General features: G+C 40.1%; 1 protein-coding gene across 3 annotated transcripts in view; it reads right to left on the bottom strand.

Moving 5' to 3' along the window:
* The window catches only part of ROCK1 (Rho associated coiled-coil containing protein kinase 1), a 180,651-nt gene that overhangs the window by 92,671 nt on the left and 63,215 nt on the right, over positions 1-24,765 (bottom strand). For all 3 annotated transcript variants that reach the window (XM_074944515.1, XM_074944516.1, XM_074944517.1), the window contains 5 exons: positions 12,011-12,111; positions 11,088-11,225; positions 9,336-9,511; positions 7,778-7,862; positions 5,183-5,327 (listed from right to left, as the gene is read on the bottom strand). In XM_074944515.1, coding sequence (XP_074800616.1) covers positions 5,183-5,327; positions 7,778-7,862; positions 9,336-9,511; positions 11,088-11,225; positions 12,011-12,111 — 645 coding nt within the window. The remainder of the gene's footprint in view (positions 1-5,182; positions 5,328-7,777; positions 7,863-9,335; positions 9,512-11,087; positions 11,226-12,010; positions 12,112-24,765) is intronic.

The raw sequence follows: 24,765 nt of genomic DNA, 5'->3' as shown, positions 1-24,765 counted from the left end.
ACGTCTGAGACAGGCTGCAACCACCGCCATACATTTCGCAAAAACCCGTGGGGCAGCTGACAAACCAAATGGAAGAACATTGAATTGGTAGTGGCATTGGCCCAGCACAAACCTAAAGAATCTTCTGTCTATGGAACATGGAGATGTGGAAATAAGTGTCCTTTAAATTGAGGGTGACGTACCAGTCTCCTGGATTCAAGGAGGGAATGATGAAGGCCAGGGAGACCATGCCAAACTTCAATTTCTTGAGATATTTGTTGAGACAATACAGGTCCAGGATGGGCAGTAGGCCCCCTTTGGCCTTCGGGATTAGGAAAAATCAGGAGTAAAACCCCTTCCTGCTCAAGCCTCAAGGAACTTCCTCTACAGCCCCTAGACATAAGAGGGCTTGTACCTCCTGGATGAGATACTGCTTGTGAGAAGGGTCCCTGAAGAGGGACAGGATTGGAGGGGTAGGATGGAGGGGTGGATGAAAACTGCAGGATGTAACAAACTGTCGCAGTACTGGGCACCCAACAGTCCAATGTTACGTAGTACCACACAGGGCGAAAGCGCGGTAGGCAGTCCAAAAACAAAATGGGGGATGGATCCTGAATCGAGTCTGGTATGTCATCCTCGGGCGTGCCTTCAAAAGGCCTGCCTGGTCCCACCGGGTACCTACTTGAGCCTGACTGGGAAGCTGAGGCAGAAGGCAGGGACTGACTATGCTTATAACCCTTTCCTTTTCTTTTCTAGGGTTCCCGCCTGTGTGCCCCGAAAACCCGTTGAGGCTGTTGAGGCCTGAAATGCTTCCTGGAGGCCTCAGGAGCAAAGCATGGCCCTTGAGTCTTTGAGGTCATGAAGCTTGGAGTCCATCTGTTCGGAGAACAGAGAGGTACCCTCAAAGAGGGAGGTACCCTAAGCAGACTGCTGCACCTCATGCGAGAGGCCTGATGACTGGAGCCATGAACAGCGCCTCATGGTGATCGCTGATTCCATAGTTCTGGCCGCTGAGTCAGCAGCATCCAGAACTGCCTAGCGGAAGGCCCTAGCCTCCATCTTGTCTTCCTCTAGGATGACCATGAACTCCTGCCTTGACTCCAGCAGCACAGAGTCCCTAAACTTGAGCACTGAGTCCCACAGGTTAAAATCGTACCTCCCCAGCAGCGCCTGCTAGTTAGAGATACGAAACTAAAGGTTGCCCACAGAATCACAGACTTTAAGGTCAGAAGGGACCATTATGATCGTCTAGTCTGACCTCCTGCACAACGCAGGCCATGGAATCTCACCCACCAACTCCTGTAAAAAAACCCTAACTTATCTCTGAGCTACTGAAGTCCTCAAATCATGGTTTAAAGACTTCAAGGTGCAGAGACTCCTCCAGAGAAACCTTTCACCTGAACAGATCCAGTCTCTTAGCCTCTTTATTCTTTGGGGTGGGGCTCTTTGGGGTCCCACTCATTTGAGACTGACACCACCAGGGGGAGGGAGGAAATGTGAGTACATGTATTCAAACCCACTAGCCAGTACACAGTACTTGGTCTCTGCCCTTTTTGAGGTAGGGGGCTGAGACTAAGGAATCTGCCATAGCGCCCTTATCAGCCCCAACAGCACTTCATTGACTGGCAGGGCCATTCTGGAGGGATCCCCTGCAGCCAGGATATAAATCAGGCTATGCGTGGACTCCTTTAGCTCCTCAGCTTCCAGCCCCAAGTTTGTGGCAACCTGTTTTATGGGCTCTTGATGGGCCCTGTAGTCATCTGGCAGAAACCGGTAACTAGGACCTACAACCGCCTCATCAGGAGATGAGGAGGAAAAGGCTAGCACAGTAGGAGGGGCTGGTCCTTCCTCTTCCACCTACACCACCTCCATATGGGCTACTTCAGTGACCTCAGTGCTGGGGTCACTGAAGTACCGGAGTTGGGGTCCGTTGCCGGTCAGGATGAAACAGTGGCTCATCTCTTGGACACCACCAAGTATGACTACAGGTTCCAATATTGCTAGTGCACTGGCCAATGGCCCCGTGGCCAAGCACCAGCTGCGGTGCCTGTACCGAAGTCCAGTACATAAGTCGGGTACCGGTACTTTTTCGGCAGGGTGAAGGATTCCCCCTCGGATTCCAAAGAGGACTCTTCCCTTGGAGACCAGGTGGTGCTGGGAAATCGGTAACCGGCGCCGGGGTGGGGACCGCTGTGGCAGGGCCATGGAGGACTCTCCTCTGGGAGGTGCCACGGTGGTTGCTATGGTACCATCCCCTGAACCCTCTATCCCTGGTAGCCCTGGCTGGCAAGTGGCTTTGGGGGGTGGGCGGTACAGGGAGAAACATCAAACCCTTTGCAGCCAGGAATGCCTCCAGAGTCAAGGGGGTTCACAGGCACGAGGTGCCATGACCAATCTCAGGAGTTGGAGATGGGTCCCAGACTGGGCTCGGTGCCCTAGGCAGAGTCACCAGAGCCAACCATGGCTCTGGGGAAGACGTGTGGCCCGGCACGGGTCTCACTGCATCAGCTGCTCCCTGCTTGGCCCTCTTTGGCACCAGAGAGTGCCCTCTCTCAGCGAGCTGTTTCTTATGCTTCTTCCTCAACACCAGCAATGGAGAATGGTGCCAGGAAGAGCACAGTGCCAGTGGAGCACTTCACCTGGAGGCTGAAGTGCTTGGCCCCGATTTGGAGCAGCACAACTCCGAGGACAGTCTGAGGGCTGCCTCCATGAGCAAAGCCTTCAGACCAAATATCCCTGTCTTTCTGAATGCAGTCTGAAGCCCCTGCAGATCTCCTTAATGTGAGCTTCCCCAAGGCACTTTAGACAGCTCAAATGCAGATCACTCATTGGCATGGGCTTGCCGCAGGAGGTACATGACTTGAAGCCTGAGGACCTGGCCATGTCCAGTCCCTGCACCAACTTGCTTGACAACTGGGACTGCTATTTATACTACATACACTAATATTAACTGATAACTAAAAACACTAACTGCAAAAACTATGTAGAATAGACTACAGAGTCCAAACCACTGGGAAAGCCTTGCAAGAGCAAGAAGGTAATTCCAAGCAACCATCATGGGTGTAAGAAGGAACTGAGAGGGTGCAGATCCAGCAGTGCCCCTTATACCGGCACGTGTATGTTGCTACAGGGGGCACTAGGGCTGGTCCTACAGATACCGCTAAGGGGAAAAAATCTCCAGCAACTGTGCATGTGGCACGCGCACACCTAGCATGGAACGGACATGAGCAAGTACTCAAAGAAGAATGGGAGCTTTATTTGGGCATCATGCAGCTTCAGCTCCAGGAGGTCTCTTCTCCTCAGCAGCATGGCCCCCACCCACTCCCCAGCAGTGCCTCTGGATACCTGCAGTGCTGAACAAATTGCACAGTAGTTCCCCCTGGTGGGAGGAGGCTCCAATTTGAAGAACCAGGCAACTCACCTTAGTTCTATATAGCCAGGCTTTTATCCACCAGACCCAACCAACCACCCCTGCCTCCCAACTCCCCTGCATAGAGATGAGGGAATTTTCCATCTGCCTCCTGCCTCGCAGCCTTGCAAGGGTTAGGCTGCCGGGTCTGAAGGGCAGGGAGTACAGTGGGAGATCCTGCTCTACAGCAAAATTCCTGCATGACAGTCTTTTGGTCTCAGGGCTCCCTGTGGCTGCAGGTTTTGCAGCCACTCTGAACCAGCCATGTATGCAACCATCTTTTTAGATAAGAGGCTCTCTAGTGGACTGATATGGAACTTCACAAGTTTACCTTAGTAGCTTAACCTACGAGGCCCAATACAAGCAGGAGGTTAGTCTTAACACAAAGCCAGTCAACTATGCACCAAATTAGAGTACGACACCTATCTGCATAGCCACAGCGCACCACACACCACTAAATAGAACTACCATGCTTGCATGGTGAGTGAATGTTATTCATCTTTATGGCTGAAAGCAGCCAGGAGAGTACAGTTTGCTTCTAGGATGTTTTCTGACACACTGCTGTGCGTGGCAACTGTGCATTGAAACAAAATTTTGTTGTTGTTCAGGTACCACGGACAACAAGCTCACATACCAGAGTTTATTAACTGCTCTAAAGAATTTTCAAGTATGGTCAATTCTTGCTGTTGGAACCTTGATTATGGAATTCCTTCTTTCTCTCAGTCCACCAGTGACTGTTACTTGACCCTGCCATGACTTAAAAGTTAATTTATTTGCTCAATTATTTGCTTAAGTAGTAGTTTTGGTGGGTGGCTACTGCTACAATCTATTACAGGCAAAATGACTGATATATAATTATAGGTACATATATATGCTCAGATGTTGAGTTGGGTGCATCATTAACCACAATAATGTAAGTCCTATTAATATAGGCATCCCATTTAGTGAAAAAGACATTTTGTGCCGATTCATTTTATCCAAATCAAAACAGGATTGTTAGGGTGCTTAACGTTCAATAAGACTTCAGGGGAGAAGTCTTAAATGTTTCTAGAGTGTCCACCACTGAAGTGCTGACAATATTTTAACAAGGAGCTCTCAATTTTTTTCCTTAGCCTGTGATGTATATGGTTGCAAAGAGAAAGAGAAAGTGAATTTATTAATTTGTTTGCCCATTTTAAAAAAAATGGTCTCATAACCATAACCAAGAACAGAGTCAGCAACACTGGGCCAACTTCTATTCAGTGCCATATGCTGGAATTTTTATATTCTGTTTCTGAATAATATACCAGTGTATTAATACATCAAATAATTCAACTTGTTTAATCTGAAATGGGAGGCAAGGTGAATTGAGATCTTATAGGATCATTCGAACTAGGCTTCCTTGCAAAACATCTTTGAAAATACCTGATACTTGATGCATTTTGGTACTTTCCATAAGTGGGAAAAAAAAACAAAAAAAAAACACCCTTTTGATAAATTATATCTGGAAGGGATGGTTTAGCAGTATCTGAGGGGAATAAAACTACATCAGAAGCAAGGAATTCTACCAATAGTTCCTTTAACGTAATAACAAAATTAACGCCACTAACCCACAAAAGCCCACTGATATAATATTGCTGATGCCTCTGTACAACACAAACATATTTTGTAAATACTACAATTACTGGCAACGAGTAAAGCAGGATAATTCTGAATTAAAGTACATGAGAAACATCATAATGTGATTTTAACATAAAGTCAAGAAGCAAGTGCAGTTAATTTTAGTCATAAAACATTGATGACCTTGTTACTCACCAACAAGCATTTCATACAAAAAGACCCCAACTGACCACCAGTCACATTCTCGTCCATAGTAACCATCACCCCCCTGGGATTTTAATACTTCAGGAGAAATATAATCCGGTGTTCCAACAGCTGTATCACATCGTACCATACCTTCCTACAAAGAAAACAAAACAGTAAGGCTCAAATATTTAGAATGGGAATTGCACAACATTTTAAGGGAATATTTATCATCTAGATGAATACTCCTTTCCTAAACAATGGAAATTTCTGAAAATGTTGGTCTGAGGTGGGCATTTTATCATTCTAAAAATATCTTTTAAATGCAGCACATAACTCCAGATCTGCCGAAGATATATTTTAATGCTATTAAATAACTACTAAACTGCTCTGAAAAAAATCCACAGAACCACAAAAAATTAAATATTAAAACTTGAAATCCTAAGTAGACAAACTGCATAAGGGACAAGAGCTGAAAGGAATGTCCCACGGCTGCTTGTGCCAGTGGAGAAAGAACGGACAAATTAAGGGCAGTCTCTTGGTTGTGATTTAGAATACTGGATTCATGGTCAGCACCCACTTGCTCTTCTCTATTGGTCATACAGTTCTGAAATGATTCTAGGCTCCATAGGACAGGGCACGCTATTCATAGAGAGGGGATTTGCAGATGTAATTACATAATGGAAAACTGTTGCTTACAACTAATTTTTGCTTAACATATCCAATTTAAAACCAGTATTGTACATGCAATTTTTTTTTTTTTTTAGTGAAATTAAGTGTATTCCAGACACTGAATTGCCTCTGCAACACCAGTATATGCTAAAGTCTATTTATTGGGGATGGATGTCTTTTTTTTTTTTTGGTACTTTGCCGCTCAAAAAATAAAAACAAGGCTAACATCTTCATCATAATTTTCTTCATCAAAATTCATCATTACCTAACTGTGCCATAATTAAGATATAATTAAGCTTAACATACAGAGCCAAATTCATGCCTAGGACACTCCACTAAAGCCATTTGAGGCAATTATGAGGAACTGCCCGCACATACTGCCCAAGTCTGGCCTTATTTGAAGGAGCTCTTAGTGCCTTTTATTTATTTATTATAAAGCAGCTAGACAAAGTTCTTCATTCAAGTGTTCCTGAAAAGATTTAACAGATGTGCTTATCAGTTACATGTGATCTATCAAGGATCACCCATTTCAAGGTTTTTCCCCTAGTATACGTTGATGTATGCGGTACTGTCTGACAGAAACCAATAACACTGTGTAGAGAAGAGCAAAAAAAATGTTATAGTGCTTGCAAACTTGCTTTGGAAATCATTTATTATTTTATGGCCTCATGAGGACATATTCCAATAGAATAATTCTGAGATTTCTTTCACCTGGTTGCTCAACAAACATTTTTGCTGAGTGAAGTTATGGCAAATAAGCACATAAAGGGCACAGTAACTTTGGATACTGATTGTTTCATCACAGACAGTTGACACAGAAATTGCTTCAGCTCATTTCTTTTTTTACTTCAGTAACATGATAACCAAAGACATGAAGGAGATAGTCAGTATGCAACCACTGAGACACTGCCATGACCTCAGATTTTTCTAAGGAACAATATGGATTTGATTCTTCAGAGCTTTGAGTAGCACATTAGCAGACATAAATGCTTCCATCAAATTAAAAAGAGCTTCTTTTCATGTTTCTCATTGCACTGGTTTGCTGTCAACAAGTCCTTCAATAACCTGATTTTTTACACTGAAAAGGTTGCAGCAGAAACAACCTTTACTTTTCAATTGTGATGAGGCTGCTAGATGGCAATCATATGTAACTTTTTTAAAATGATCAATAAGAAATCTCTTAAATTCTTGCTTTTAGTTTCCCCCTATTTACTGCTAAATAGCTTAAGTCCCTCAAGCAGATGAAACAAGAAGCTCGCTCTGCAGTCTAGGTCAATGAGAGGAACAGAGGTAGGAGGGAAAAGAAAAAACAAGAAAGTACAACAAAGGAATTTCAGACTCACTCACATTGGAAAAAAGAGTCCTCTTTTTCCCAAGTTCTTGGGGGGGGGGGGGGGGGAGGGAGTTTATGTACTCTCCCTGTTGATAACAGAGACATGGACTGCAGTCTCAGACTAAGAGGTGTCAGGACTTTTAGCAGTCTCCTTTAAACCAACAGTAAAAATAGAGGATACAAATGTTATTTGCTCTCTTGGTACTGAAACTATGGTGCACAATTCAACAATTAGTTTTCCACTGTACACACTGTGGAAACTAATATACACTCAGATATGGAAGGATTTTCTTACGACTAAGGCAAGTACCAGGACACTTAGGCTCTTTTTATGTCTCTGCCACAGAATTCCTATGTGACTGAAAGGCACTTAATCTCTTAATGCTTCAATATCCCATCTGTAAAACTGATGATAATTTCTCCCTAATTCATAGGGATGCTGTGAGGCTAAATTTGTTAACAGATGTGAGGTTCTCAAACACAACAGTGCTAAGCACCAGAGAAAGTCAATCAACCAATAGCAGATGGCATCCCAAAGAACAATATACACTGGATGCTCTCCTCAAATAGCAGTGCTAGATTCAAGGTTTAAATATACCAACCTTATTCATCTTCATACAAGTACCAAAATCCGCTAGTTTTAAATGACCAGCTTTATCCAGCAGCATATTATCAGGCTTCACATCTCTGAAAAATATTACATTATACTTAACTTGACAAATTAGTTACACTTACCAAAACAAGACAACTATTTTTCTGATGTGACATGACAAGAAGAGACTAAGACTCTTAAGATGGCAAGAAGACACTTCAAAAAAATGCAAGTGTTCCTTTTGCCCCACTCCAATTTCTCAAACTCTCAGTCAAATTACCCCCAAATTTCAAGTATCAAAAAGTATTGTCTTCTCATTAAGGCAGTGAACTGTAACTCTGTAGATGTAGGTTCAATTCAAGAACCTGGGTATTACTCTTCAAACTCAAGTTCCTCATATCCCTTCCTAATGAAAAAGTTCTTCTCCACTGGATAAATCTCAGTACAATTATTTACATAACAAAGAATATGCCATTCTGTGCGTAAAGAAGCTTGGACGCAGCACATTCCGACTTGCAGCCACAGGTGGTGAGAAGGAACCAAGGGAGAGCAGAGGATACCCCAGCTTTACATCTTCAGTTGGAGGCATGAGACACTCATGACACAGGTGTGGCCTCCAACAGGCACTGCTGGCCCAAAGATTTTAAACTGAAGTGCAGGGCGAACATGCACACCACTAGCAGAATATATATGGACAAGCATAAGTATTAATCCTAACCTCCTGGCCAAACTGCAATTTGGATATTTACATTACCCCAACCTAAAATTACCCCTATATTTTCAATTGAAGCAATTATTCTTCAGTTCCCAATTAATAAAATAAAAATTCAAAAACTTTACACAAATGCTAACCACGGAATAGCTATTATAATCTACCCCCAATGTGATTATATTTTAGATGTGGTTAAGTGATTCTTAAATGTATACAGTATACAAAGTATTTTGGGATCCTTCACAATGAAATGCACTATACATATTTAATGCAAAATAATTTGATTAACTTATGCTGTTTTTATTATACAGCAGAAAATGTTCCTTTAAACTGTAAAAAAATTGTCGCAGGGACTCTCTCTTACTAGGTGTTTGTACCGTGCTTAGCTCCATGGGGCTCTGATCTCTAGGCACAAAAACAACACATCTAATAAATAATAGTACCTAGTAGTGGACACTACCAAATACTATTATTATTATTATTATCCAGTTATTAAACCATGTGCTTTCTCTACTCAGGAAAGAAACCAAACTAAATGCTTGGGATAGTTTATTAGATCCATCTTGGTTTTGTTTTTATCACCTGTAAAGTGGGCAAATCCTAGAAATCCGAACTCAGGCAGAGAACAGAATACTCAAGTACTGTCAATTTGCTGAAAATATCTTATCTTGAAGATTATCACCTCAGATTCGCATTTTCTCACACTAAGAAATGTTTAAGGTGTCTAGTGGAATAACCATGAAGTAATAATACCAGCAACAATTTAAAAACAGATTAAGTAATTCTTATAAAAGACATTCTGACAAAGTAAAGATTAATATAGATCTAGTTTAAACTATAGTAATTATATATGCACCTGTGAATAAAGCCCATTGAGTGAATTGCATCCAACGCAAGAACAACTTCTGCAGTATAAAATCTTGCCCATTTCTCAGGAACATCATAGTTGCTCATTAAATTCACAAGGTCCCCACCAGGCATATATTCCATCACCATGTAAAGGTAACGGTCATCTTGGAATGCATAAAATAACTATAAAAACAAACAAAAGTAAGTAACTGAATATTCAGTACATATTAATATAAAAGCTTGAAAATTTTGCATATTGCATTGATCAAATGAATTTCACTGCAAATGTTTTAACACTTAAAGATTAGTAGAATTACTAGAGCCATTCCAACAGCTTTTGTCAACCAGAATTCCCCTTATGAAGAGGGGGCACTATTACTGCTGTCTTCTGCCTCTTTACACTGCCGAAGCGTAGTTTAAAGGAGACTGATTGTGATAGAGTCTCTGGCTCAATGAACACTGAGATCACCGTCAGACTATATACACCTATATAACTGAGCAACAAGCTTCCATCAATTAAATGAGACAGCTGATTACTTTACAAATACATTAAAAAGGAAATATTTTATCAAAGATATCTGCCTGCATTTTTTCTGAAGTGCCTGCATATTTTCTTTAGATAGCTGTTTTATTTAAGATCTTACGAAAATAAAGTATTGTACAGAACTGCAAACTGGTCATCTTCTAACAAATGCATCAAGCAATCCAGGAGAGTGGATCTGCCTACCGAAAATGCACAAGCTATGAATGAAAACTATTAAAATTTTTCTGAATTTTTTGCAGCGTTCTTATAGCCCTAGTTACTATATTTGATTTACTATTGCAAATTTATCATTCTTCTATCAAATCATACAGTTTGAAAAGTGAGTTCCAATTTTTTTTTTTAAAAAGTACAAATCCATGTTTAACGGTTGGCATAGGCCTGCTCAAAATAAACAATACCAGTAAATTAATGGCTCTTGAATTTACACATTGTTTGCAAACAATGCAAACATCTTTCCAGATAATCATCCTCTAGAAAAATACTAACATGATTTTTTCCCAAATCAGTGTAAATAAGGCTTCCATGAGCTTGAAAGTTAGGTCATTTAAACCATCAACCAACAAAGATGTAGGCACCATTCTTAAAATTAAGAGTAGTACCACTGAGTAAGTTAGCATATGTGCAAGTCTTTGCAAGACCCAGTCCTTATATTTCAAAGAAGAAACTGAGGCTTGGAAAAAAAAAGTTCATACTGTAAATTATATAGGCTAAACTGCATTTATCATCACAAATCTACAATACCACATTGCTCAATTATGGCTTCTCTTATCTCATTTCAAATTTTGCATTTAACCTCATTTACCAAAGACACAAGAAAACAGATATATATTTGTGCAACTACTTGTTTTTTTAAAATATGCTTTTTACATGAATAATTGTCACATACACTGGGGTGACAAAGAATTCTTGTCAAGCAGGCACAACAATTTTAACAAAATTATTTTACCATATATTAATTCAGAACATAACTACTTAATATAATTTTAAAAAGAATTACAGCAACTACAATTTTGTTTTTTGCAGCTTTTAAATTTTCAATGGCTTTTCCTAACAAAACATTTCAACTTAGCTGAAAAAGGAAGTTTTGTAAGTTGCTTAGGAAACAAAGCTACAAATGAACATTTATATAATTCTTCAGTTACAATGTGATTCATCCAGTGATAGAACAAAATCACGCTGCCATAATCAAAAATATTAACAGTGGTATCACTATACCTGAACAACCCAGGGGCTATTAGCAAAAGCCATAATGTCCCTTTCTTCCCAAAAGAATGCAGAATCTGATCTTTTTATCATCTCAAACTTGCTCAGCAGTTTCATAGCGTACACCTTCCTTGAAGATTTATGCCTTACCTTTGAAGATAAAATTAAGATACAGAAAAATAGATTAACTTTTCATATTGATGATCTATTAAGATATGTAATTCAATATTTTTTCTGCTTTGAGCATTTTACCTTAGTTCACCAATTTTATCCAATTCTTCACGGTTCTTTTGTAAAAATAATTATATTGATCTACATGGTATAAAATTGCATTTTTAACTACAATACAACTACCAGAATAGAACACTTGCTAAGAATATTAAAAATAAAAGTCCATGTACACAATAATTGCTCTGTAATTTACATTTATTTGTTTTTAATAAAAGTGTAAATATTTTTGCTAAATAATGTAAAAAGAACATAAATATTTTGAAGAGCACATTTGCCTTATTTTACATCTCTTCCATCAGTTACCCAACTCAGTGATTCAATATGAGCAAGCCTGGTTGTTAACTCACCACACACAAAAAATGCTATATGTGTAAAATCTGTGTTCAGGTTTTGGAGGCAGCTCCTTGGGTGATGTAAATTGTCAGAGCCAGCTGAAGAGCGGCCTCACAAATTCCTAGAGTTGCAGTGGCCAGGATGAGTATAGTGAAAATGCACATTCAACTCAGATGTCTGTGCATGTGAGTATTAAAAGTTAAGATCCTAGAAAACTTTCTTTCCAAGAATAAAATTCTCACTAGGTTTACGGTCCCAATATTACAAGATTAGCTTAATTTTTACAAAATCTTATTAAAATAAAAAGGTAAGTAGCGCTGAGTAGCGTAAAACAAAATCCAACTCTATTTACACACTGAAATATAACCTACCAGCTGAACTTCCCCAAATGCACCTCTGCCAATCACCTTCACTACTTCATAATCTTCAGCCTTCATGCGCAAATCTCTGATTTTATTAGTTGTGTCTTTATCTGTATAAAGAGAAAAATATAAATCATTAAAACAGTACAGTAATTCATTAATAAAGCCTTCACTGTCTTTCTATACTGGTTATTACAGAGCTACACATTACACACCTTGGGGAATACTACAAGCACAGAATTAATGTCCCCTGCAGATTGTTCCCTTCCCCACCCCTGCAGAATAATTTATTCTGATGGGGAGGCGAAGGGAAGCCGCAAGAAAGGTTATGCTACAATTACACGCTTTCTGTATTGTAGTTCAAATGAATTATTACACAAAGTTCTACATTAATATGCCTAGTAAGGAATCTGTTTTTCAAAATATATTTCCTCAATCTTTTCTGTTGTCTGCATTGTTACTGACAGGTATTTTGAAATAAATTACCAAAATAATTGAAACTGGCGTGCTTATATTATGTTATTTTGACAAAACATGCAGAATTTTACAGAATTTAAAAAGATTGTGTGCAGAATTCACCCAGGAGTAACATTAAAAACATTATTAGAAAGGAACTTTCATATTAAGAAAATATTTCAAGTGTATTGGATTTAACACAAAAATCAATTTACATTTCATTTACTGATAACTGTTCTTACAACATCTGATTATTAAAGATACGTTTAAGACAAGGTCTTGCTCATCTTCTTATGGAAATCTGTATTCTGAACCCATGACCTCACTTTCATTACCATGATAACAGAAAAATGTCACAGTTCAACTTTATTGCACGATCAAACTAAGAAAGAAACAGTTTAAATGGTGAAAGCTCTCATTCAAAACAAATATCGGAAACAGCTACTGGAATGCAGAAATTCTGCATCTAGGGTGACTTGCTTGTATACAGAACAATATAAAAAGATCATCATTAAAAGGGCATGTATGTAAATGATTGAGAAACTACCATACCACAGGTATAACACACACTTAAACAACCTCCTTAGAAAACAAACTGCCGGTACTTTTATTACTTTTCTGTAGTTGAAAAAGTGGATTTTAATTTAAAACATGCAGTGAGAATCATTGCAATTATTTATATAAACCTATCATTCTTTAAACTACAAAAATTTACAAACTCCCAGTGGGCAGATATTCTAATTCCAAATTTGGTCATAGATTAAAAACAGGCTATTTTAATCCATATGGGTCAGCACTGGCATGAGACTACATGGAAAAGCTTCATGTTTTGGTACAAGCACAGAACAGCTTTTAAAACAGCCCCATTTCTAATAAAACATTCACAGCAATAATCCTGTTTTATTTCCAAAATAGAATTTTAGACCAAAAAGGAAAGTTTTGAAAGAACTGCGAGGGGAGGAACTGATATTCCAGTAATCAAGATTTTTTTTAAATAATTATTTGGCATGCTACTAAAAATGACTTGGTTACCCTACATACAGAGCATGTTTAAAAACCAAAAGATGCATGCAGAAATTAATTTTCATATTAAAAAGGACCAATTTAAAATAAAGCAGCAGGAATGCAACTGACTTCCAGTAACAAGGAGTTTTCATAAAACTCCATACCTTGGTTTGAATATTCTTTTCTCTTGCTTTCTAATGTAAACCCATGGTTTACAGAGCACTATATATAACACACAGATTTTAATAAACTATGCTACAGAAATAAAGAGTTACAAGTGTGATTCAGATTCTGTAAAATGGTTAGAATCTTTAGTAAACTGCATAAGATCTAATTTAAGTTCTTTGACTATTCAAGCAAGGTTGACTTGGTCTAAAGCTAGAGGATCAGTAGGACTGGATAGGGTTGAAATGTAACAATCACCATGGCAAATTTTTTCTGTTTGTCAATAATTGGTTGCCTAACAATCCCATTCCAAGAAGACTAACACTGTAGGAAAAGTCTTCACACTAATGCAGATAAAAGCAAGACATGACGTGAAGTTTGCCTCAAATGGTTTCAGACATAAACCTGGCCTGTGACCAGGTAAATGTCACTCATTTCTGAAGGATCAAAGGACAGAAAAGTTTAAAAAAAAGTGAAACTTTTATTCTGTCATCAAACAGCTGTTTAATACTATACACTCAGCTATTGTTTTTCACAAGGTTCATATTTTAGTCACTTTAATTAACATAAGGCTAAAACTGGCATTTGAACAACATCAAATGCTTTTTTTCTTTAAGTTACTATAATAGATATTTATTTTGTTTTTAAAGAAGATGTGAAACAAAAAGTTTGGGGTGGGTTGTGACTGTTGACTAGTTTAAAAAAAAAAAAGACCACAGACTTATTTTGAAAGGCAAAAATTTTGTAATAATTTATTCTATAGTGTATTGAAGTACCACTTGGTATCTCAACAGAGTAAATGAAAATGCATTGTTACCAGCAATTTAGGTCCAAATATTATAAAATGACTAGGTGGGCTTTGTGGGCATTTGCAAATTGCAACTTAAATGTCTGAAAGACAGCCATTATATGCACACATTAAATTCTTAAACAACTCCCTTAGACATTATCATGTTACAGTAACATCATAAGTCATACAGAATCTGCTGCTTGTAATAGGAAAATGTATCTTACGGAAAATTTCCTCTTTTTGATTTACAAAGTCCACAGACCAATTAATCAGTGGGCTCTTAGCCTGCATGCAGCTACAAAGGCTGTCTGTCATTGACAGGAGAGAGCTTGGCCACCTACACCTGAAAGCCTGCCAGCTGAGACAGCTTCCATAGGCATGGATATCTCTCTTGTTGTCTGAAATTTGTTAATGAGCTTATATGCACTGAACGATAAACTCTGAATTCCTACTGCAGACTAAGTTTGTGAACCATTTTGAAGGAACAAAACATGAATTTGTAGATCCTCTCTGGACAATTTTCAGAAACCACTTGCTGGAAGCAATTCAAGGCCAACAATCTACAAACTAAAGAAGATGATCACCATTGCAATGGTCTATCCCATTTTGATGTGGCAGTGAGACATGACAGGTTTCAGAGTAACAGCCATGTTAGTCTGTATTCGCAAAAAGAAAAGGAGTACTTGTGGCACCTTAGACACTAACCAATTTATTTGAGCATAAGCTTTAGTGAGCTACAGCTCACTTCATAGGATGCATACTGTGGAAAGTACACAAGATCTTTTTATACACACAAAGCATGAAAAAATGAGTGTTTACCACTACAAAAGGTATTCTCTTCCCCCACCCCACTCTCCTGCTGGTAATTGTTGTCGTTGCCAACTGTGCCCACATATCTATTCAGGGGACACCATCACAGGGCCTAATAACATCAGCCACGCTATCAGAGGCTCGTTCACCTGCACATCCACCAATGTGATATATGCCATCATGTGCCAGCAATGCCCCTCTGCCATGTACATTGATCAAATTGGACAGTCTCTACGTAAAAGAATAAATGGACACAAAGCAGATGTCAAGAATTAGAACATTCATAAACCAGTCGGAGAACACTTCAATCTCTCTGGTCACGCGATTACAGACATGAAAGTCGCGATATTACAAAAAAAAAACTTCAAAACCAGACTCCAGCGAGAGACTGTTGAATTGGAATTCATTTGCAAATTGGATACAATTAATTTAGGCTTGAACAGAGACTGGGAGTGGCTAAGTCATTATGCAAGGTAACCTATTTTCCCTTGTTTTTTCCTACCCCCCCCCCCCAAGACGTTCTTGTTAAACCCTGGATTTGTGCTGGAAATGGCCCAACTTGATTATCATACACATTGTAAGGAGAATGATCACTTTAGATAAGCTATTACCAGCAGGAGAGTAGGGTGGGGGGAGAGAAAACCTTTTGTAGTGATAAACACCCATTTTTTCACGGTTTGTGTGTATAAAAACATCTTCTGTATTTTCCACAGTATGCACCCGATGAAGTGAGCTGTAGCTCACGAAAGCTCATGCTCAAATAAACTGGTTAGTCTCTAAGGTGCCACAAGTACTCCTTTTCTTTTTAGTGAGACATGAGTTGTTCAGGAGGACCTGAAGCACCACTAGAAGGTGGATGGGTCAAACCTGGACATGCCATCTCTGGATCTAACCACTTTCTCCAGGAATAACAGAAATTATTTTGTCTGCCAAACCTGCTGGTCTGGAAGCCTGAAAAGGATTGCTTGGGTTTGGAATAGGATTTATATTCCCTCCTGTGGAGCTTTGCAGGAGACAGGGTCGACTTTTCTTTGACTGAGGAATCTGTCACCACTTTACCCCTCACTTCTACAACTCATTTTCCTTTTAATATTCTGATAATGCTTAAGTCACCTTAGCCTGGACATGTCTTCCAACTGCGGAATCACACATGTCAATGGGTAACCACATTGTAGCCCATTAGTCTTGCTGAATACTAGTGGGCATGCAGAGAGTTTTCATAAATACAGCCTGATGCCAGGGAGATCTTTCCAGGAGAGAGAGACAAACCGTGGCACTTCCTTTATTTGAGATGATAGATTCAGACAGATCTATCCGTGCCAATACTGTTCAGGCAAAGCATCTGGATGCAATTAAAGTTCTCAGTTATGCGAGAACTCAGAGCTTCTTCTGAGTGCTGTATCCATCCTCCTGTCTGTGGGGTTTTTAAGACTTAACTCTCCATATGTAGGTACTGTATTACCCTTAACTAGGGATGCCAGTGCCACATCAACATTAGGAAGGGAAATGAAATCTTATTTAAACTTGCACACATTTCTTAGTCATCTTGCTTAGTCTCAGGTTTTCCTAGGAACTCCCATTTCTTTCTGACCACATCTATGGAGGCTGGGTTGAGAACAACATATGGTTCAATTCTGAATCCTGAATGATAATACCTCTCGGTAGTATTACTGCTCTTCTGAACTGGCTCCTCCTCGTTTGTCTTAGACGTTTACTCAAAAGTTGGATGTAAACTGCCCTGTTAAGCATGTACTTAAAGAATTCTAACTGGAAGAGTTTTTCCTGCTTTTCTCCTCCTGTGGTTCCTGTTGTGACTCTAAAAGTTGTCCCTCCTCCCAAGGGGGCTATAAGGAGCTCCTGTACCTGCACCTTCTGGATTTATGCTTCCTTCTCTTGGCCCTTAGACCGAAAGAATATGCATCAGAAGATTTAAACAGATATAGATGAAAGATTCCTGTGCCAACAACTGGATTTAGCTTTTCTGAGCACTACAGCCTTTTTAGGGGTATTTTTCTTTTCCTGTGTGGAGCAGATGGCACATATCCATGTTTCCCCCTTATTCTAGGCATTCTCCATGCTGCAATCAGGGTGAGTGTAAGCATGGGAGATAGAGGGCATAATCAGATACTGAAGAGCCCACCAGTTTTTCATTGTGTTTCCATAGCTTCAAGCTTTACAAGATTTCTTGCAGCACAGCAAAAACATTTATATTAAAACAAACAACAACAACAAAAACCAAACTTGCTGCTGTATCTATGTTCTTGGTACTACGCCGTACAGGGGGATTTAAAAGTCCTGTTCCTCTCTACTGCAGAAACACTCTACCTATCAGGGGCTGACAGGTCTGGGTCTGACTATGTAGCTATACACAGGCTGAAAGCCCGTTGACTAACGTATCTGTGGATCTTGTTGGTGGAAAAAATGGAAATATCTTAATGCATGCTAGCCTTAACAAAACAATATGAAGAGACAAATTAAAAACAAAAATTGATGCAGGAGTATATGAAAAATTTATCACCCACCACTAGCCAAGGTCAAAAATAAAGAAGACGAACACTGGAGGGATCCCAGGACGGTTTGCTTGTGTCACCATAACCACTAGAAGTGTATGCTGGACAGATACTACTCTAAGCACTGTTTGGAGCTACATTTTTGATATCAGCTTTGGCTTCTAAGTGTGCAGTAAACTTGGATAATCATATAGACCTAACAGAAACTGAGGGGAAGTAGGTCTGTGAAGAGGAATTAACACCACTTTTCCCCTCCTCCAATGGCATGTCCCCTTCTCTCCCCACACGCAATCATGGGAAAGAAATGAATACACATCACCCCTCTCACTTTTGTGGGGCTTGTTCTTCAGTGTCTGGGTGCTCCAGGATCTGTTAGATACATGTGTATCAGACAGAAGAAGTTAATGATAAGTACTTCATTGACTGGCTCCACTTCCCAGTTTGGCTGGAGCATACCAAACAGAGTAGGGAGTGGAATGCCCAACCTATGGGTTGGGTTGCCCTCATCTAATTGCTAATTTGAATCTCATCTGGCAAATATATTTTCATGCTGTGATCTTTCCTCATTTTATCTTATGGTATATTATTTCCTGTTTGTTCAAAATACAGAAGAATTGGAATTGAAATTTTAAAAAATGATAAAAGCAAGAAAGTGTAGTTAAAAAACACTAAGTTATTATAATTGATTATTTTTAAATTTTATTTTTTGCACTTTCAACTTGGACTGTAAAAGCAAAGTAGCAAGTTCACTTCTGTTTATAGTCAACTTCACTTTAGGGTTTTAGAACAATGCTACAACCTTTAGATTGCAAACACTGCAAAGGAGCATTTCTTGTTTTATTTTTAAACTGTTTTCCACTGGAACTAAAAAAAAATAAAAAAATCATAGATTCGTTTCAGTATGTCTTAGGTTATGTAAAAGCTTTAAAAAAACAAACCAACAAACAAACAAACAAACAAACAAACAAACCCCAACAATATGGACCAAATAAGACTTGACTGTGTCTCTTTATGGCAACCACTCACTCAGACTCACCCCACTGTGTTTTGGTATTTATGCACACAGAACACTGTCATCTTACCTAATAAAATCCTATATTCCTTTCCTTTTTGTTGTATATATCTCCACCTAGATACTATTTCAGGCTATATTTTTATGCTTACATGTGATATGTAATTTTTACTTAGAGAAATAGGTTTTAATGAAAGTGCAACCATGTGAGTTTCATTTTCTTACCTCTAACGCAAAAATGGGAGTTTTTCTGAGCCTAATAGTTTTTTTAATAATCAAAATTACATTAATTGTAATTGCTGCAATGAGTATTCTATTTGCCCAGTTCCAGCTTCTCCTTTCTCCAATAAAGTTTCACCACACCTTCTCTGAAAACAACTGAGTACACAATATGTTCACGATAACAAGGTTATGCTAGCTCAGGTATAACTTCAACTATGAAAAGTTAAACAAAACACTTGTTCTTAGGCATCTGAGCAATCAGCCCACAGCAAAAAAGCCCTTAACTAAATCTAGTAGGCCCTACCTATTTCAGCTTTCATTATACACTATATTTAGGGCTGGTAGTTTGTAACAGTAAGATTATTTGAAAAGTCATGGGAAAAAAAGCACAAACTCAAATTTACAGTAAAAATATTAAGTCATAAATTGCATTATTTTAATCAATAAATTCAATTAAAAGCTATATAACACATAATTTAACAGTGTTAAAAATTAAATACATTACAAAACACTATCATAATAACTGTCAGTTCAGTCCACAGTAACACCCAGACCAGTATCTGCAACCCCTCTGTCATCAAGTGACATGGTGGACTGATTTAAAATCAGAGCAATTTAAAATCATGATTTAAAATCATGATTTAGAATCAAGCAAACTGGAAACCATGATTTAAATAATTCATTTTAATCTTGTTTTGCATTTGTACTTTTTAGTTATTTTCCAAAATGCTGATTCTCCATGGTTAGCAACCATTAAAACGTGTCAAATTTGTAACTGAATTTGGAACTTTTTGCTAAACCAGGATACACTATACCTACATACATTGATTTAAGCAATTATATAGCTTAACATACATTCATAATTTTTACTATTTTATGATGATAGAATATGGTACATGAAAAATTTCTTATTCACTAGAGGATGGTTAATTTTTACTCCTGATTTGTGTCAAGCTCTATTTGACTAGAAATTGGAATTCTATTAAAATGCACAATACCAATATTTAAATGTTTTGATTTTTTTTTAATGTTAATCAAATGAGCTGGACATGTAAGACACAGTTTATTAAAACAAGTTTTGCATTTAAAACTAATTGATTTATTCAATAAAAGTAGTATTATTTATCGCTAGCGATTTAAACAGCGTTTTTCTAATCACCATGTCCTTCAACATTTTAGAACTAATCGATCTCATCCTCTCATATCAGTTTTTATTTGCAGATTGGAAGAGAAAAATACAGCAATGCTTGTTTTCAACTCCATATCTGTTTCTTAACTTTGAATGAACTAGTCATTGAACTGAACCAGCTGAATAAACTGAAAAGAAGAAAATATCCTCTGTCTTCCTGCAAAAAAGGCTACTGATGTCAAAAGTACTTCAGCAAACTCTGGTTCTAGGTGCTTAGCCACTGACTTCCAACAATCTAATACAGGTTTCAGAGTAGCAGCCGTGTTAGTCTGTATTCGCAAAAAGAAAAGGAGGACTTGTGACACCTTAGAGACTAACCAATTTATTTGAGCATAAGCTTTCGTGAGCTACAGCTCACTTCATCGGATGCATTCTAATAGTTTGACTTGCTTTAAAACTTTGGCAGCAAACGTACTGCTTATTTATTTAATTTAAATTATTTCAATAGATTATAGTAAATTTTAGGCCTTAACACAGGTTGTCATAATTTCAAATTTCAACAGGATTATTTTTAAAATCATTGATTTTTATCTGCTTTGCCATGTAACAGACCATTAGTCCTCATTTATTGATTCCTGATCCCTCAAACTATTACACAGCCCAAGATTTAATTTGGCAGCTCGCAAATTTCTCAATAAAACTGATTCAACTGTACACTATCACAGCCAGCAAACGTAAGTGAAAGATTTGTTAAAGATTTTCTAAAGTATCAAAATTATAGAAAAAGGTTACCTTTTGTAACTGTTGTTCTTCAAGATGTGTTGCTCTTGTCCATTCCATTCTAGGTGTATGCATGCCCACATGCACAGTTGTTGGAGACTTTTGCCTTAGCGGTAAACGTAGGGATGGGGGTGGCGCTCCCTTGAGTGCCGCACTCATGCTTCGGTATATTAGACTATGCAGATCCTATGCCCTCTCAGTTCCTTCTTGCCAGCAACTCCGACAGAGGGGTAGAAGGGTAGGTAATGGAATGGACATGAGCAACACATCTAGAAGAATAACAGCTGCAAAAGGTAACCGTTTTTTCTTATTCGAGTGCCTACTCATGTCGATTCCATTCTAAGTGACTCACAAGTGGTATCTGCAGAGGTGGACTCAGAGTTCAGTTTCGTGGCTTGCAGTACTGCCCTGCCAAAGCCAGCATTGACCCGGGCCTGCTGGGTAGGCGCATAGTGGGACATAAACATATGGACAGACGACCAGGTGGCTACCCTGCAGATGTCCTGGATAGGCACCTGGGCTAGAAAAGCTGCCGAAGGGGCCTTCGCCCTGGTCAAGTGGGGAGTGACAATCACCAGGGGCAGCACCTTTGCTTGATCATGGCAGAAGCGAATGCAGGCGGTGATCCAAGAAGAAATTCTTTGGGCGGATACAGGGTGCCCTTTCATCCTGTCAGCCACCGAGATGAACAATTGTGTAGACTTACCGAGGGGCTTGGTCCTGTACTAATGTAGAAGGCTAGTGCCCTCCTAACGTCCAAGGCATGCAGTCCACGCTCCTCCTCTGACTTATGTGCTTTGGAAAAAAGACAAGTAAGTAAATGTCCTGGCTTGAATGAAACTGAGAGACCACCTTTGGCAGGAAAGCCGGGTGCAGTATCAGCTGGACCATGTCCTTGTAGAAGGCCATATAAGGCAGTTCCAAGGTGAATACCCGAATTTCTGAGACTCGGCGGGCTGAAGTCACTGTAACCAGGAACACAACTTTTGAGGACAGGAGAAGGAGAGAACAGGAAGCCAGAGGATCAAAAGGAAGACCCATGAGCCACGACAGCACCAGGTTCAAGTCCCACAGAGGAAAGGGTCCTTGACATGCGGGTAGAGGCGCTCAAGACCCTTGAGGAATCTGGCCATCAAAGAATAATAGGACTGGAAGGGACCTCAAGAGGTCATCTAGTCCAGTCCCCTGCACTCATGGCAAGACTAAGTATTATCCAGACCATTCCTGACAGGTGTTTGTCTAACCTGCTCTTAAAAATCTCTAATGATGGAGATTCCACAACCTCCCCAGGCAATTTATTCCAGTGCTTAACCACCCTGACAGTTAGGAAATTTTTCCTAATGTCCAACCTAAACCTCCATTGCTGCAATTTAAGCCCATTGCTTCTTGTCCTATCCTCAGAGGTTAAGGAGAACAATTCTTCTCCCTCCACCTTGTAATGAACTTTTATGTACTTAAAAATGGTTATGTCCCCTCTCAGTCTTCTCGTTTCCAGACTAAACAAACCCAATTTTTGAAAGATTTTTTAAGACTTTTAAATCATTTTTGTTGCTCTTCTCTAGACTTTCTCCAATCTGTCCACATCTTTCCTGAATGTGGTACCCAGAACTGGACACAATACTCCAGTTGAGGCCTAATCAGCATGGAGTAGAGCGGAAGAATTACTTCTCGTGTCTTGTTTACAACACTACTGCTAATACATGCTAGAATGATGACCGCTTTTTTTTTTTTTTTTTTTTTTTTTTTTACACAATAGAGTTACACTGTTGACTCATTCAGCTTGTGATCCACTATGACCCCCATATCCCTTTCCGCAGTACTCCTTCCTAGGCAATCATTTCCCATTTTGTATGTGTGCAACTGATTGCTCCTTCCTAAATGGAGTACTTTGCATATGTCCTTATTGAATTTCAATCCATTTATTTCAGACCATTTCTCCAGTTTGTCCAGATCATTTTGAATTTTAATCCTTGCAACCCACTCCCAGCTTGGTATCGTCCACAAACTTTAAAAGTGTACTCTCTATGACATTATCTAAATCACTGATTAAGATATTGAACAGAACCAGAACCGATCCATGCAGGACCCCACTCATTATGCCCTTCCAGCATGATTCTGAACCACTGAAAACTATTCTCTGGGAACGGTTTTCCAATCAGTTTTGCATCCACCTTATAGTGGTTCCCTCTAGGTTGCATTTCCCTAGTTTGTTTATGAGAAGGTCAAGCAAAACAGTATCAAAAGCTTTACTCAAGTCAAGATATACCACATCTACCGCTTCCCCCCTAACCACAAGGGAAGACGGAGATATGGAAGTAAGCATCCTTTAAATCGAGGGCGTCAAACCAGCCTCCCGGGTCCAGGGAGGGGATGATGAAGACCAGGGAGACCATGCGAAACTTCAACTTTTTGAGAGACTTGTTGAGGTGACCCAGGTCCAGAATAGTTCCGACGCCCCCTTTTGCTTTTGGAAATAGGAAGTAATGGGAGTAGAATCCTCTTCTTTCCATGCCCCAGGGGACCTCCTCCACTGCCCCCAGGCGCAGGAGGTTGTTGACCTCCTGAACAAGGAGCTGCTCATGAGAAGGGTCCCTGAAGAGGGACAGGGAAGGGGGGTGGAAGGGGTGGTTGGTGGTAAACTGTAGGGTATAGCCCGACGAAACTGTATCAAGCACCCAACGGTCCAAAGTGATACAGGACCATGCCGACCGGAAAGGGCTGAGGTGGTTGAGGAAGGGGAAGGATGGATGGTTCCGTCAGACTGGCGGGGGCCCCATCCTCAGGCACACCCTCAAAAAAACTGCTTTTGGCCTCCCTGGATTTGGGGAGGGTCAGGTTGTGCAGCCAGGTGGGAAGAGGATAGGTATCACTGCTTATACCCCATGTTTTTATCCTTCCTCCTGTAGGAGCCCACTCTGGGAGTTCCCCAGGACCTAGACTGCTGAAGGGGGAGGCGGCGGTGAAGGACAGAAAGGCTTCCTGGACTGTTGCAGGGGATGAAGGCCCAGGGAGCAGAGGGCGGCTCGGGAGTCTTTAAGACAGTGTAGCCGAAAGTCCATAAGCTCAGAGAAGAGCCCGGTGCCATCAAAAGGGAGGTCGTGGATCGTGGCCTGCATCTCTTGGGACAACCCAGAGGACTGCAGCCAAGAGCTGTGTCTCATGGCCACCACAGATACAACCACGCTGGCCAAGTCAGTGGCGACTCAGGCTATTTGGAGGACCCTCTGGCGACCAACGTGCCTTCATCCACCAGCGTGGGAAATACCTGGGTTCGATCTTGTGAGACTGTCTCTTTGAATTTATTCAAGGAGTCCCACAGATTGAAATTATAACGTCCCAGCAGATCTGGTGATTAGAGACCCTGAATTGTAGGCTAGCCGTCAAATAAACTTTTCTGCCAAACAAATCAAGTCTTTTGGCCAATTGGTTCTTTGGTGTGCTGCTAACTTGACCCTCTGTCCCTTTCATTCACTGTGGACACAACCAGTGGTGCCGCAGGGGGATGCGTATAGAGATATTCAAATCCTTTCGCAGGGACATAGTATTTCTGTTCTGCTTTCTTAGATGTCGGAAGAATAGAGGAAGGGGTTTGCCACAGTGACTTGGCAATTTTAAGGACCGCCGGGTGTACCGGCAATGTGACCAGAGCCGGGGGCCAAAATGACGTTGTCAGCCTCTTCAACATGGAGGTTTAAGTTCTCAGACATCCGCTGAAGGAGGGCTTGGTGCTCCTTAAAGTCGTCCGGGGGACTGGCCTCGTCAGGGCTCAATGACAAGGCCTGTTCCACTTGCGGAGGAGAGCATTCCCTCTTCTTGTCCGGGGAAGGCTCTTTTGGTGCGCTGGGGTCGCGTCTGGCTCAGTATCTTGCTCTGGCTGCAGTGCCA

Source organism: Natator depressus, chromosome 2 (genome assembly GCF_965152275.1).
Source record: "Natator depressus isolate rNatDep1 chromosome 2, rNatDep2.hap1, whole genome shotgun sequence".
NCBI classification, from domain to species: domain Eukaryota; kingdom Metazoa; phylum Chordata; order Testudines; family Cheloniidae; genus Natator; species Natator depressus.
This window is presented reverse-complemented; position numbering and strand designations above follow the sequence as displayed.